A 16,571-nucleotide genomic window follows, 5' to 3' on the forward strand; every position below is an offset into this window, starting at 1 on the left:
TTGTTTTTGCCCCATATAGCTTAGTGATAGCAGAGTTGGTGGTAAATTAAAACACTGACTTCTTGTGCCCACCTGCAGACCATGCCCCAGGGCTATACGATGTACGGAACACAGATGCCTCTGCAGCAGACCCCACAGCAGCAGGCTGGTGGCGTGGTCCTCTCTCCCAACTATAACTCCAGAACTTATCCGGCCGCACATTCCAACCCGGCGCTAATGGAAAGACTCAGACAGATGCAGCAGCCGCCCAGTGGCTATGTTCAGCAGCAGGCATCACCATACCTGCAGTCCTTGACTGGCTCTCAGAGGTGATACATGTGGAAATAATGATTACAGTAGTAGACACTCGAATTCCTGACTTTGTTAGACATTGTCTAGGGCATGGTGCTTTATAAGTGTTTTTATGAGCTTGCATATTTGCATATAATTTGCATTCTGTCATCTCATTTTTAGTAGCATCCAGATAGAGGATTATTTCATTCAAGGCCCGTGTAAACTCACATCTGCCATAGTATGGGTGTAATGTTTTAGATGATGCCAGTATGTTAGCTGCAGTGTTTTCCGCTCTTTTAAAAAGATTTTTGGCTAAAAATATCTTAAAATGAAAAAAGTGCTGATTATTGTTAGCAGTACCTTACTAGAATATATTGGTTGGAGCCATAAAGTCTGTGATCGATTAATGCTCATTGTGCATGGTGCCCATAAGAGTTTTGTTATATTTTAGTTTCCACCTTTTCTGCTTCAGGTGTGGTTGGCACAGAGGATCATGAAAGATTCTTTCTCAGTTCTTGCTATAATTGAATCCCATAGATATAGTGCATGGTGACCACCAGCCATGTGTGGCTGTTTAAATTAAGACTAAAGTTAAATTAAAAGTTTCGTTTCTCAAGTCACACTAGTCACATTTTAAGTGTTCGATAGCCACATGCAGCCGAGCAGAGCCAACTTTGAAGGTGTGGGACCTGTGCAGTCACACAGTGCACTGTGTTTAGAAGGATCCCACGCTTAGTGTAATGGTCTACTGTCACCATCTTGAAAATCCTACTAGTTTTTGCTCAAGGAGCCTTGTGTTTTTGTTTCACACTGAGACCCAGAAATTATGTCACTGGTCCTGGAGACCAGTAGCTATCTTATTGGACAGCACAACTGTAGAACATTTTAGGCATCGTGGAAACTTCTGTTGGATAGCATTGGTCTAGAAGAATTAAGTTTCATGCAAAATTTTACATTATAGTAGACAGCAGCTTAGCTTCCATGTGTTACAATCAGTTGCTGTACGTCAACACGAAGTTGTTACAGCTTGGAAAGTTGGCACGGTTGATGGTAACACGTTTGGGAAAATAAATAAGATCGGAAAAACATGCATTGTATTTATTACTATTCTAATAAGTGGCAGCAAAGCATATTGCCTATGAACTTGAGCTTCAGAGCTCAACAGTTGTGGGTTTCAGTCCCACCTGCGCTCTTTACTGACTGTCTGAATAACTTTGGGAAGTTACTTCTCTAGCTCTCTGTTGTCTCATTTTTAAAATAGGGACAAGAAAACGCAAATCAAAACCACTTGAGGTATCACTTCTCATCAGTCAGAATGGCTAGGATCAAAAAGACAAGAAATAACAGGTGTTGGCAAGGCTGTGGAGAAAAAGGGAATGCTTGTGGCCTGATGGTGGTGATGTGAATTGGTGTAGCTGCTATGGAAAACACTATGGAGGTTCCTCAAAGAATAAAAAATAGAATTGCCATATGATCCAATAATTCCACAGCTGGGTATTCACCCAAAGAATACAAAACCACTAATTTAAAGGAATCCATGCACCCATATGTTTATTGCGGTGTTATTTACAATAGCCAAGCTATGGAGGCAGCCCAGGCGCCCATCAATAGATGAGTGGATAAAGAAGATGTCGTGTATATATAGAACAGACTATTACTCAGCCATAAAAAGGATAAGTTTTCGCCACTGAAATAAGTCAGTCAGAGAAAGACAGATACTATAAGATTTCACTGATATGTAGAATCTAAGAAAACAGTGAATAAACAAACAAAAAATAGAAACAGACCAGTGTACATACAGAGAATGAACTGGTGGTTTCCAGAGGGAAAAGGGCAGAGAGATGGGCAAAATAAGTGAAGGGGATTATGAAGTACAGATTTTTAGTTATAAAATAAGTAAGTTACGGGAATGAAAAGTACAGCATAGGGAATATAGTCAATACTGTTGTAATAACTTTGTATGGTGACAAGTGATAACTACACTTATCATGGTGAGCATTTCATAATGTATAGAATTGTTGAATCTTACCCACTCACTGTTTAACTGCAAGCCATGCAATTTGAATGCAAAATTTCTTATATGTGTTTGAAAATAAAACAAAACCAAAATTGAGGTGTTCCTCATTTCCAAATCACTGTCCCAAATACAAGTGTCAACTATCTTTCAATTAAAAGTTTTAAATAAATAAAACGGGGATAATAAAACTGCTGACCTCAAAGGGTTGCTGTGGGGAGTAATGAAATAATACATTCCAGACTCTTATTACCGCTGTGCCGTTTCCAGAGTAAATGCTCAAATAATGTCACTTATTATTAAAAACAATTAAAATATTTTTAAGAAGTAATTTAAACACGATTGCAATTTTATCTTAAGTAGTGAGCGTGCTTGCTGTCTTTTGTCCAGTGACTCCATCTCTCCATGGAAATCTAGATTATCTTAGTCACTGGTCTCTATCGCATGTGAATTGTACAGTTGAATACTGAACACAGTTGTTTCTTTGTGAACGTGCGTAATGTGCCACTGCCACTGATTGAAAATATGACAGTTTGCCTGGGTGTGAAACCAAGTTGTATTTTTTTTACCAGACTGAATCATCAGTCCCTTCAGCAGAGCCCTTTGGTAGGTGGAGGAATCGATGCGGTGCTGACTTCCACACATCCAAGCCTTCCTTCAGTGCCCCTGCCTCAGGACCCAATGAGACCCAGGCAGCCACAGGTTCGACAGCAGCAGAGGCTCCTCCAGGTGGGGGTGAGGGCAATGCATGAGGGGTTCTCAGCAGTCCTATGAAATAAGAGGCACTCTAAAGAGCCTTTAAGTTCCAAGGAAGCCCGTGTAGTTGAGCCTAGGAGCTCAACTGGTGTAATTTAGTTCCAACTTGGCCAGGGTCTTCCTTTCTCTGTGCTTTTGCCAGGTTATGGGCAGGAGGGTGCATTTTGCAGAATGGCCTTCCCCTTTCATAGAGGTTCAGGAGAGGGTAACTGGCTGCCTATATCTTAATATGTATGTATATTGTAAGCGTCAGCTCACCCACTCGCTGTTTAACTACAGGCCATGCAATTTGAATGCAGAATTTCTTCTGTGTGTTTGAAAACAAACAAAACCAAAATTGAGCTGTCCACAGCTTTCATCAGATTCCCAGAGGGGTCTGTCTGTAATCCAAAAAATTATCTCTGACGCTTCTGTTCTGATTTAAGCTCTGAAGTTGGAGTGACGTAGGTGGGATATTTCATATTGTCTCTGGTAAAATCCAGAGAGCTATCCTTCATTTATTTGATGTAAATATTTAAGTACCTTAGATAAAGCGTTCCTCCTCTTGACACATTCTTGCTTCTAACTTACTCATTTAGGAAATATAGGCTATTTATGTCTACCTGTTCCATTTATCTTCATTCTTAACAAGTTTGTCCTTTGTTACTAGATTGGATATTGTCTGATGAGTCTGCACAGTGGGCTCTATCAGTAATTCACCTTGAGATGCACTCTCATTTTATGTGTTACTAAGAAAGAAATAAACACCACCAAAAATGGGGAGTCTAGTAGAACCGGAGTAACCAAAGCTATACTCTTGGAATGAGTTCGGTAAAAATGTCATACAGAAAGGAACAGTAGAGTAACATGCATATCTCAACCTTGACCCTGGTTGGAGGGAAGAAAAAACGTCTCCCCTGAGAATTTGAACCACAACTTCAAGTGTGTTTGATGTCTGAATTCAGTGTGATCCAAAGAATTTTAGTTGACAGTACCCCCAGGTGATAGGCAGAAGCCAACACAAATCCTCCAGAAAAATGGGTTTTACAATTATAAAATGTCATTAGTTGTAAGATGCTATTAAGTTGCAACTCAATTTGTAGTAAGAGTTCAGTAAGAAAATATAAGTAAAGCACTCATTTGGTAATATTAAGAATAGCTGTAGTGATATTTTCATAAATAATTTTGTCTCAGGTTCTGAAGATATGTTTCAGAACTTAATAGAACTGATATTTATATTTCCCTCTGTTTTAAATTTCTCATTTCCTAATCATGAAGGAAAGTTATTACATTATTTACTACTTCCTGTCTTACATTGCTTTTCAAGGCTGCAAATTTTGAAAGTGTTTTTTTATTGGTTAATATGTACTTTTTTATCCCAAGTAGCCTAATATGCCCCTCTGGTAATTTTTTCATTACTACAAATTCCCTGGAGATAAAGAAAAGGGATTTGCTTCTGCCTCAGGATTATACTTACTCTTTTCTTGGTGACTGACTACCTTCATAAAGGAACAAATTGGTAATTATGAGGTTGGTTGGATTTTTCTTGGAAGAATTCACAGAAAGCCAAATGGAGAATTGGCTTTGTATTGCAATCATTATGGTTCTGGTCCCACTTGCATTGTCTCAGTTGGGAGTGACCCTGCCCAGACCTCCTGCTGGGATTCCATATCCATGAGTGTTGGCATTTAGTGGGAAATACCATCTGGTAATAGCTATTTATTACCCTGCCCTAAAGAAGACAAATAATTTGGGGGATAGTATGCAAACCAAGTTGGAAATGCAAAGGATGAAAAGAAGTCCAGCACTGTCATCATCAAAATGAAGTGCCCGGGTGGAGGACACATTGAAGGTCACCGAGACAAACCACCTATTAATATTTTCCTCTCCTCTGTGTCCCACATGGTGGATGAGTAATGTGTGTTTCTTCTGTGATTTGGAAGTGTTTTCTAAGGGCTCTTTATTTACACCAACTCGATCACTGACATAATTTGTTTTTATGCTGGTATTTTTTGTCAGAACTTCCCACATATACATCTTCCTTTTAAAAAAGTATTCTAATCTTCAAGAATTACTCCTCTTCTTTTTCCTGTTTTTCTCCCTTTAAAAAAAAAAATTAATCTTCACAAGTTCCTCCAGATTGTCATAGGGACTAAAACGGTAATTACTTAGTCCTTTTCCAACCCTCTGGTATAAGATAGGATAAAGTATGTGCAAGAGCAGATAACATGAAAGGTGTTAAAACAGTAAGTATAAAGGATGTCCCTGGACAGCAGAGGGCAGTATAGACAATGATGACGGAAAGAAGAGCTCCCTGGGGTTGTGGTAGTCCCAAGAAGCCTACAAAGACAACAGATTTAGGTCTTGCCCTTAAAAGATGAATGTTTGTCAAGACAGTAATGCAGGAGCTAGGTGTATATCATTTTCATTGCAACAGCGTAATTAGATAAAAGGTATATAGGGGGAGGGGATTGGAATATATTACCCTCTCTAAGTGTCTAATCCTTTTTCTTTCCAGATGCAGCAACCCCCCCAGCCCCAGCAGCCCCCACAGCCCCAGAGTCAGACCCTTGGTCTCCAAGCGATGCAGCCCCAACAGCCTTTGGTAAGGAACCTGGTGTTTTGGAACCAAATATGTGGGGTTCTTCTTTAAAGGCAGGTTGCATTTTTTCATCCCATAAGATTGTTAAGAATTAAAATAGCTTAAATGTACACTTGCAAATTTTCCCTAGAGCTTTTATCAGAGTAGTATATTTGTTTTCACAGAAAGGTATAAATAAATATTGGGGTTCAGTAAGTTATACCATTTTCCTCTTCAAATTTTTTCAGACTTTTCCATGGACTAAAATATTTATATTGAGACCCCAATTTTTTTTAAACAATGTTAAAATGATAATTTACCATATCTATTTGAGTTTTTACTATACTTTCAAAAGAGCATGAGTGTGCTTTCTAAAATATCTTTACTGATATAAAAGAAACTCTGATTTTAGCCAGTTATTTTCTGTAAGAATTTTCATATAATTTGTAATCGTGTAATTAACTTCTTTAGCTTTGTAAGTCAGATTTTGAAAATGTTAAGTGCATAGCATCAGTGTTTACTGAACCTCAATAATTTGCATCCTTTACTTTTCCAAGTGCCATATCCCTGCTTTATTATTTACTTAAGTATTTTTTCTTTAAATTGCCTCTTTTTCTATTTACTGAAGTAAGTATATTCTAAAAAGAATTTTTATTACTGCCATCAGTGGTCACATCACCTGCTACGTATTAGAAATATCTGTAAAAATAAATACTTACACTGAAGGTAACTGAACGACATGAGTTGTGTGAATGAATACTACCTAACATGAGCTGGCTTATTGCACTTTGGGAAACCCTGGTATAGACTATCTTCAGGACCGGAGTAGAAAGATGGATGGTTTCACAACCTTTGCAGTAAAGAAATAACAGCAGAGCCAGCGCTGTGGTATATCAGGAGAGATCAGATCAGTAGAGCTAGGTGATAAAGGACAGGTCATGCCCGAATAGACTGATAATGGAGCATCAGCAAATGACATAGGGTATCTCAGTGCGGAGGCTTGTAAAATGCACCGAGATATCCTTTTACAAGCCTCTGCTTGTAAAACGGGTTGGTCCCCGTTATTACGGAAATTCTTCTTTATTATGAATCTAGTTTTTCTAGCTCCAGTTCTTTTTTTTTTTTTGTATCTGTGACATTTATTGTAAACCATCTTAAAAATCCTTTCTCAGGTAGAGGCAGTATATAAACGTTCACATACAGCCTGCACTCTTCATCCTCAGGGGTGTATCAGCAGGGATTGACTGACTTACAAGTGTTGTGTCAGGGACTCCTTGGCATGGGATACTCCTACTTCACCCTAGCATCTCACCCAAGAAGAAGATATAACTGTTTATTTTGAAGTAATTTCAAACTAACAGAAGAATTAAAGAATAATACAATTACCATAAATCCTCTTCCCAGATTTACTAATAACATTTTGTCACATTTGCTTTATTATTCTTTCTATGCACACGCACGCACGCACTCTTTTCCCCCCGATCTGTACATATCAGTAAGTTGCAGACTCCTGCCTCTTTTATCAGTACTATTTTAGTTGATTTATAATGTAGCATATAAGAAGTACATAAAATATTAAATGCATTACATTTTTTTATTCTTAGAGAATCGTGCTATATAAACAGATGGATATTGATATCAAGTGCCTGAAATGTAGTAGTTCTTTTGAGTAGGGTAAAAAAAAATAAACATTTGATTATATCACAAGTTAAACTTATAGGGCTGGGCTGGAAATTGTCTTTTAAACTTCTTAATTATAATTCTTAATTATAAACTTCTTAATGATAATTTGAAGCAGAGGATCAGCTTTTGCAGAGTTGAGAAGAGACCCTAGCCTCAGTTCCACTAGAATGAAAGCATATCTAATATAAGGGAATTTAATATCTTTCTAGTCATCTAAAAGTTTCATGAATATTTATTTATTATGTGTAAAGACTATATATCAAATTTATTCATTTTTGACCTCTAAGACAGTTTTGAAGTTTTTAATGTCATCGGTTGTATTTTACTCACTAACTTAAAATACATTCTCGGGATTGAGCAGGTTAGTCAAAACACGGCCCATGATTTTTTCCTACTGTGTTCATAGTAAAGTAATTTCAGAGAAACAAAAAACTTCATTACAACAGTCTTAATGGATAATAAAATCCACAGTGGGCTTTTTCCAGCCCCTTTTTTTCCTTTTGAGCTGAAGCCTTTTTTTAAAAGCTATTTTGGAAGCATAATTCTTATTTTTATATTTAGAACACTATTGTAATCTAGACAGCAATTATTTTTACAAAGGCAGAAATATTGTGTATGTCATAGTCTTAGGATAGGCTAAGAAAGTTAAAATATCACTTGGACAGATTTCAGAATTAGAAGTTAAAGGGATCAGTGATCTTGGAGTTTTACATTATGTAATTAGTTCTTTTTTCAGCATACTTTTATTCAGCATATACTTTTAAGTTTATTAACATAGTCTACATGTTTGTATTTTATATAGCTATAAAGTCAGTCAGCTGTATTCCTCTGCTCTTACTTGCCTAACACCCCACCTATTGCTGCTGAACATTGGTATTGTTTCCAGTTTCACAAATAATACTGCTAGGGATATTTTGAAACATATTCAATTTCTCTTTTTTTTTTGTTTTGTTTTGTTTTCTTACAATAAAAGAAAATAGAAGCATAAGAATAATGTTATCTCTAAATGTGTGTCTTCAGAACAGTAGCAGGAAGCCTTAGCAATACTAAGAAGAAAATTGTATTTCTTATAATTTCTTAAAATGTGATATTGTTTCTTTGCTGGAAACTGAGCAGTAAGCTGGCTGTGGAGAAGTCTGCTCTGACTCATTTGGAGTTCTGATTCATGCAGTCTCAGGGGAGAAGTGGTATTGGTCACACCACCACCACCCTCCCTGTGACTTGCCCTACAGCTACCGGGTGACATCCAGCAGTCGGTTCAGCTAGTGCTTATTTGTTCTGTACAGTAGAGGCCGACACTGGGCCAGAGGTTATGAGCACACTAATGAAGCGCCCAGCGTGCTCCCTGCCCCCAGACAGCTCAGAATCCCAGGAAACCACTGAACAGCTCGGCATGTGGGAAGCAGGGGAAGTCCTAGGAAGCTAGGGCTCCTGTAACACAGCACCACAAACTGGGGGCTTTGCCAACAGAAACGTGTTATCTCACAGTTCTGGAGGCTGGGAGTCCAAGCTCAAGGTGTCGGCAGAGTTGGTTCCTTCCAGGGGCCACGAGGGAGAAATCTGCTCCAAGCCACTCCCTGTAGCTTCTTAGGGTGTGCTGGTGAGTTTTGCCTTTCCTTGGCTCATGGAAACAAACATGATCTCTGTCTTCATCCTCTCATGATATTCTCACTGTTATGTGTGTTTGTGTCCAACTTTCCCTTCTTTATAAGGACACCCATCACATTGGATCAGGTCTGATGCTAATAATCTCATTTTAACTTGATCACCTCTGTAAAGACCCTCTCTCCAAATAAGGTCACATTCTGAGGTACTGGGGTTGGGATGCCAGCAAAGCTTTTCGGGACAACATAATTCAACCTGGAACAGAGGTCAGGAAGGGTATGAGAAGCTCAGGAAGACTTGTGGGAGGAGGTTGAATGCAGCGGACCCAGAAAGGCTTTGGGATTTGTTGAGTGCTCTTTGCCCCCTCCTTGACAGCAACAGCGGGTCCATGTGGCACAATGATTATTAACAGCCACATGGGCAGGTTGGTCCCTGCTGTAAAAAGTGAACCTACGATTCAAAACTAACTTAGAACAGAAATTGGTGCTTTTTCCGAAAGCATCTTCAGAAAGCAGAGCTTTTCTGTGAAAAGAGGAAGAAAGTGTTAAAGGCCCATGCTTACAAATTAAATGTGTCAGCTTAATATCAATGCCTGTGTTTTCATTTGCTTACTTGTCTTTGGTAAAAGAGCAACAGGAAAGAAAGACGAGGCACCTTGCTGGAAAATTATATTTGGCCTTTCTAGTTCTGACCTAAATTATAGTTCTTGACTTGAAAAATACCTTTAAATAAGTTTTTGAGTTGTAATGATTAACTCTTAACTAAATACGTTAACAGACTGTGATCTTTTCTTTAAGGCTGCTTTTAGCTTTTAAGAAAATAAAGTTTACATCATACTGCTGTGTCATTTCTTTTTATCTTAAACTCACGGTGTCCTAGCTGGGTGACCTGGACAAGATGCTAACAGGAAGCTTTAAAAAGCTGGCTTTTTAAATTATTTGATGCTTGTGTCATATCACATTATATTGAATATAATGCCTTATAAAAATATGCATAGTGGGAGCAGTAGTTACTTAAATGATTGCATTAATTTGTAGCCAAAGATCATGTGTGAGATTGCTATATAATCTTCAAAAAAATTCGTATGTTCCATTCAGAGAAATTGAGAAAATTTTCCAATGCCTCTAGAATTCAGAAGTAGCCAGATAGTATTTTCCTTTTCAAATGGAAAAAATTAGTTCAGAGAAATTTACTGAGCTTTGTCACCTTCCTCTGCATGAATTTGGATTTTAATTTTTTTTTTTTTTTCCTTTTTGATGGGAAAGAAGTAACTTATAGATGGGGAGGATAGGGAAGACCTATGTGGGAGATTTCTGGTAACAGGACAGATAAATTTGATTTTTTCTTCCCACTCAAAAAAAAACTAGAGATTTTTAAAAAACGGCTGCACGCAAGTTACTGGTGAAACTGCAAATAAATGCGCGCCAAATCCTCTGAAATCTATTGGTGCCGGCCCTTTCTGAGTGTTCCGTCTTGCCAGCATCCAAGCATGCGTACTTCTACCCAGCGCTCGGTGGAGGGGCCCCCACAGTACCGCAGTCCTTGTGCTGGAGCTGGTACTGATGAAAGGTTTTATTCTGACCGTCAGAGGAGCCCATAACTCGCTGCACTCTCTCAGTTGGCAGCGCAGGTTTCAAATAAATGTTGCCTTGGTGCTTTGTCCTTTGCTCACCAATAGTGATCAGTGACAGTTTTAGGACACAGCTGTCAGGAGGCAGGAACTGTGCTTTACTCACTTTGGTGTTCCTAGAACCCCAAAATGTGCCTGGATTTGGTTAACTGTTGTTGAATAATTTGTTTGTTGAATGTCCGAGCAACGAAGGAACAAAAGCCCCACACAGTGATCCCTAGGTAAAGGAAAAAGACAGTTCAGAAGGCAAGAGGTTGAAACCAGATTTGAGGCAGTGTGAAGGCCCACCACTAACTCTTCAGCCCTGCTCTTGCTTAGGACGGTCAGTGTCTGCTGCTGCTGCTGCAGAGAAGGGCCCAAAGAAGCCAGCTTTTCTGAGACAGAAATGATTCAGTGGCATTTATTTAAATAGAAATGACTGGTTTAGAGATGATGCATTTTGCCTAAGTAATGAGCGAGCAGGAACGTTAATATTCTTGACTAAGCGTGTGTTGTCAAAATAGGGATTTAGGGATTAGTCGAAGCACATCATAATAAAATTTTAAATTATTGTTTTGAGTTCGACAGAGAATGTGTTTAGTGGAGAGTAGCTCTGCCCCGTGGGCTAGTTGGCTATACCTGACGGACATTGTTGAGCTCTGTGCTTTGTCTCGTGGTTGCAGCAGGGGCATGGCACACAGCTCCCGTCCCCGAGAAGAGCAAAATCCAGAATACTGGGGAGAGAAGCACTTGTCACATCACGCCACATTTGATAATAAAGGCATCTCCAAAGGATACAGGAGCAGTGGTTTGCTCTTCACATTCCTAAGGGAGTAGGTAAGCACTTGAGCTGATCTTTGAAGGACAGGCAGATTTTTAGGAGCATGTAGGGGTAGGATGAAGGGGGAAGGAAGGTTTTCTAGGAGGAGGGATTAACATTTGCAGAGGCGCAGAGGTGAGCAGAACTATGAACATCTCCTGCGTGGATAGAATCCAGAAAAATCTTTCCTCTTTATTTATCAGACTTAAGCAGGAAAGGTTAAACATACACAGATTGTGGTTTTTAGATTTATTTTACTTCTGGTAAGCCTAAGTTGTCCCATGTATTGACCTGTTCTGGTAAATTAGAAGTTCCAGCTCCCAACATGGGGATGATTCCGAAATCTAGCCAAGCATCAGGCCACTTAGGGGAACCATTTGAAAATACAGATTTCTAGCACATTTGGCCCAGAAATTTTAACTCAGGAAGTCTGGGGAAGAGCTTAAGTGGATGACTCTTTAAATTTCTCCTGATGGCTTTATGCTGCTTCAGCCAGTTTTGTGCAAGAGCTCAGTGACTTGGTTTGAAATGCTCCTCAGTGAGGGTTCTGTGGAGAGCTGGTGGCAGGCTCTCTTTCCCTGGCCTCAGGTGCTCCAGGGCCCAGGGAGGCTGTAAGCTGGGTCTCTTGCTTGCTGACATTCACATACAGGTGGAAGCAAGTTAAATTTTGCATCAGAGTGGCCTTGAGAGAAACAGATGCAGGAAAAACACTACAACTGAGGAGACTATGGACTGCAGCCGTATCCCACCACTTCCTTGGATGGAGGGGGTCGGGGGGAGGTGTGCCGAACGAAACTGGTCTCAGTTTCGGCCTTGGAACCACTTCTCATTCAAAAATTACTGTGGACCCAGAGAGCGTTTGTGTGTCTATTAATATTTATTGTATTAGAAATTAAAACAAATATTACCAGTATTTACTAATACATTTAAAATTCTCATTAGATATTAACCAGAAATAACACTTTATGAATAATGAATGAATATAAATATATTTTTCAAAATAAAAAATGAGAAGAATGACATTGTTTACATTTTTGAAAATTTATTGTCTGAATAAATTGAAGACCTTGTTTGTTACAATATCACATGTTATATAGCTTCTGAAAAACTGCATTGTATACTCCTGAGACAAGGAGAGCAAGAACAACTAGTGCCTTAGTATTATTATGAAAACAGTTTTGATTTTGCAGACCTCCCCAATAGTTTTGGGGTCCCCTGGAGGATATCTCTTTTTTTTTTTTTTTTTGAATTTTTTTTTTTATTCTTATGTTAATCCCCATACATTACATCATTAGTTCTAGATGAAGTGTTCCATGATTCATTGTTTGTGCACAACACCCAGTGCTCCATGCAGAACGTGCCCTCCTCAACACCCACCACCAGGCCAACCCATCCTCCCACCCCTTGGAGGATATCTCTTAAGGCCACCCAGCAGAGCACCCACTACCTGCCGACATGTGTGCATGCGTACTCACACACCCACATGCACACGAGCTTCCTATGAATTAGTTACTGCCAAGGCTCCTCAAGATACAGACTCTGAGGAGATCACTACCATATTTCATTCTGTGAATTACTCTATTTGGAGCAGATTTTAAATGAACATAAAAGAAGACAGCTAAGTATCTGTTGAATGAATAAATGTTAAATATTTATGCATGTGTACCTCAGTATGTTAGTTAATAAAATGATAAGATTAGACATCACGCACCTCGGTGGCTCAGTCAGTTAAGCATCTGCCTTTGGCTCGGGTCATGATCTCGGGGTTCTGGGATCCAGCCCCACATCGGGCTCCCTGCTCACTGGGGAGTCTGCTTCTCCCTCTCCCTCTGCCATTTCCCCTGTTTGTGGGCACGCTCTCTCTCTAATAAATAAAGTCTTTAATAAAAAAAGATCAGACATTCTTGCAGCCCACCATTTAGAATCTGTGATTATTTCCAAGTAAATTAATATTTGGAAGCTAATATTCCCAATTAAAGGTAGCACTGGATTGCAGTTAAGATAGGAAGTTCTGAATCCAGAAAGCTTTGTCTGAATCCCTGCCCCATTACTTACAGGGATCATGGGCAAGTGATTAAACACCTTGGAGTCTCCGTTCCCTCAGTTGTAAAATGAGAATAATAGTAGTAAAGGTCTACAGTCCCTTATATTCATTTCTAAAATCCAAACTGAATTTTGACATTTTATTTTGAAATGGAAATTTTATTTGTAACTCATTGAACCCCAAAGGCTGACCTGAACCCATTTGGTTGCAAAAGCTGACCTGAACAGACCCCATCTTTCTTCATTTATTCTGCCTGATAGGACTAGTTGTATGTTTTGCTGCAGAAATTTAGTTCGATTATGTTGTACTGCCCTAGGCCTTGATCGGTCTGTATATTATGGACGTGTCATAATAAATCGTATAATGGATAAAGGATTGAGAATAGGTATTACCTGGTCAAGCTTAAATGGGCTAATGTATACATACAATGTCTAGAACACTGCCGAGTACATGGTGGCATATTCGGTTTTGTTAAATAGGTAGTATTTCCAGATAAAGAAACCACTGAATAGAAAAGAAAGCACTTTTTATTTTACTAACATTTCCACGTGAATGAAAGGTGGAGTTTTGCTTTATTTTTCCCTCTTGATTTGGGCATTAGGAAAATAAACAGGCAAGGTGCTGTTTTTCTGCTTTGTATCAGAGAAAATAGTAACTCTGGCTGACCTTCATCCAGCATCCCATGGGAGGGCATAGTCCCAAATGGGTCCTGGATGGAGGGTACTGCTCTGCCTCACCACATTCTTGTCTCCATCCATACAAGGCACGGCCTGTGGTGCTTGAACAAATCCTCTGGTCAGAGAGCTTTCATGTGGCCAATGAAAATGGTTTATGATAGCATGATCCTAACTAGCTAGCTGGTGAAGGATACGATAACAAGGAGATCTGACCTCCGGGGCCACCCCTGGAGTGGACTCCTTCATCACGCCTCTTCCAAGAAATGCGAAGTGACCACCTGGAGAGTGAGATTTTGAATGGATTGGGCACTTCAGATGCTCACCAGGTGTACATCGGGGTGTAGAAGAAGATTAACGTACACCCTCTGGGCATGGCGCTTTGATCTGAAAGGGTCGACGGTGTGTTGCAAACCGACCCCAGCAGGTAGTGTCTGTCCTTGTCTGAGCCGGGCTGACTGCCCTCCTGTCTTCTGTCACATTTGCAGTTCCCCAGGCAAGGCTTGCAGCAGACCCAGCAGCAGCAACAGACAGCGGCCCTGGTGAGGCAGCTCCAGAAGCAGCTTTCTAGTAAGTACCCCCGCGTTACAGAACAGATGGCTCCCAGGAGATTCAAGACAAGCAGAACACACGTGCTGGCTCCTCAGACAGTGCCCTGTCTTCCTTCAGTACCATTTACATCTTCATTTGAGTCCAGGCTGGTTTGGTTTGGGTTTGGGTTTGGTTTAAATGCTCCCTCCCCTTGCCGCTGGAAAGTCCCAAGTTTGTTTTTTTTTTTTTTTTTTTGACTTCAGTGAAGATGTTTTCCTCTTCCGTCTGAACCTGGAAATGTTTCTTTTCATTTGGGAGACCCACGTGGAAGTGCGGGTACCCTTTTTATCCAAGCTGGAAGGTTCAGAGACCAACTCGGCCGATGCCCTCAAGTGTGCTGATGAAGGAGCTGGCCTCCCAAAGCCACCTGTAGAGGAGGGCCAGCCCTAGACCTGTCTCCTGGTCACTGGGGCTGTGACTGTTCTTGCCACTGCGTCATCCTGTCCTTCTGATAACAGTGCAGAGAACTCACAGCCTGCTAATGCTGCAAGCAGCAGAGCGGGGCAGTTTGTCCCCGATAATTGGGCCTGCTATGCTGGTGTGATTTTTTTTTTTTTTTTTTTTTTTAATTGTGCTCTCTCTCTAAAGCGATGCCAACAGCCCATCTCACCACACCTCTTCTAGATGCCGGCAGCGTGCTCTCATGAATCAAATCCCCCCTGTGCTGCTTGACGTCACAGGAGATATTTTTAGAAATGCAAACCAGCCCCCTGTGATGCAAAGAATATTGGCCTAGGAGTTAGGAAGTCTGAATCCCGGTGCTAGCCCTACCACCATTTTCTGGACCATGTACTTTTTCGTCCATGCAGCGAGGAGACTAGTGGGACCGGCAATTTCTCCTAGGTCTCTGGTTGTGTGCTTTGGAGGTATGGAGTGAAGGCCAGCTAGTCCTAAAGTCAGCTGTGCAACTCTGGTAGGATACTGTCAGGAGGAGGGTCAGTTAGGACTGAGGGGCAACTTGGGTTTGGTCTTAATTTTCCACCTGGTGCCTGGGCCTGTTGATTTCCTTGCAGAGGAAATGCCCCTCGTGTACCTTGCGTCTCTACTAGGGCATAACCAAGGTCTTTTTTCTTTTCTTTTTTTTTTTCCTTTTTCTTTAAAAGTATTTCCCTCGTTTAGCCTCATTTAATTTGTTAAATCATTTAAATTGGTCTTGTTTTCTAACTACTGCTTAACAGGGGTAGCCTATTATATGTGTGGTTAATATTTCATTGTTTTATTCGAGAGTTCATACTTTCACATGGTTAAAGAGAATATAATTTTAAGGCAGAGACAACATGCTTGCATTTTAGATTTTTTTCTAGGTGTTTAGAAATAAGTACCTATGATTTTTATGCAGTGGCACTTTTTGGGAATGTACCTACTCTCTTTCCTGTTTCCCAGAGCTCATGATATGCAGTTTTTTTAATCTGTCATTTATGGAGCACTTTCTTGGACCCAGGCACTCTGAATCTACATAGATTAATGCACCTAATTCCTAAACTGCCCCATGAGTGAAGGTATTACCATTCCCATACTATGGATGAGGAAGTAGCTAAAGAAAAGGAAGACTGATTGACTCATTTGTCCAAGGTTATTCAGCTAAAAGTAAGAGGCAGAGCTGGGACTCTTGAATTCAGATGGTCCCCTTCCAGAAACTCTGCTCCCTGATATTAGCAGTTATGCCAGCCTTCTTTGTTGAGTGATGGCCACTAAGTTGAGCTGTCTCACTGCACAACCCAGAGGGCTCCTTCTGTATCATAACCCATGTGGATGGAGCCTCTGGACTTGAATAGTCCCACCAGAGTTGGGGAAGCAGTAGTTATTTCTAAGTCCCTGTCATTTTTTTGTGCCTACTCTTCTTTAGGTTGTGTGTGTGTGTGTGTGTGTGTGCGCGTGCTTGCACACATGTACATATATGTATAGGCAGACACCTGAGTCAACACACGTAGCCACTGTCGCA

The 16,571-nt window shown here is 40.2% G+C and overlaps 1 protein-coding gene across 3 annotated transcripts in view; it reads left to right on the forward strand.

Moving 5' to 3' along the window:
- The window catches only part of MED12L (mediator complex subunit 12L), a 322,844-nt gene that overhangs the window by 296,747 nt on the left and 9,526 nt on the right, over positions 1-16,571 (forward strand). For 2 of the 3 annotated variants that reach the window (XM_081827784.1, XM_081827786.1), the window contains exons 40-43: positions 79-308; positions 2,860-3,016; positions 5,541-5,627; positions 14,527-16,509. In XM_081827784.1, the coding sequence (XP_081683910.1) occupies positions 79-308; positions 2,860-3,016; positions 5,541-5,627; positions 14,527-14,826 (774 nt within the window). In that variant the 3' untranslated portion in view covers positions 14,827-16,509. Of the gene's footprint in view, positions 1-78; positions 309-2,859; positions 3,017-5,540; positions 5,628-14,526; positions 16,510-16,571 lie in introns of those variants that run through there. The other variant, XM_081827792.1, reaches the window with a different exon arrangement.

This window comes from Leptonychotes weddellii, chromosome 1 (genome assembly GCF_054177405.1).
Source record: "Leptonychotes weddellii isolate Sample4059 chromosome 1, ASM5417740v2, whole genome shotgun sequence".
NCBI lineage: Eukaryota > Metazoa > Chordata > Mammalia > Carnivora > Phocidae > Leptonychotes > Leptonychotes weddellii.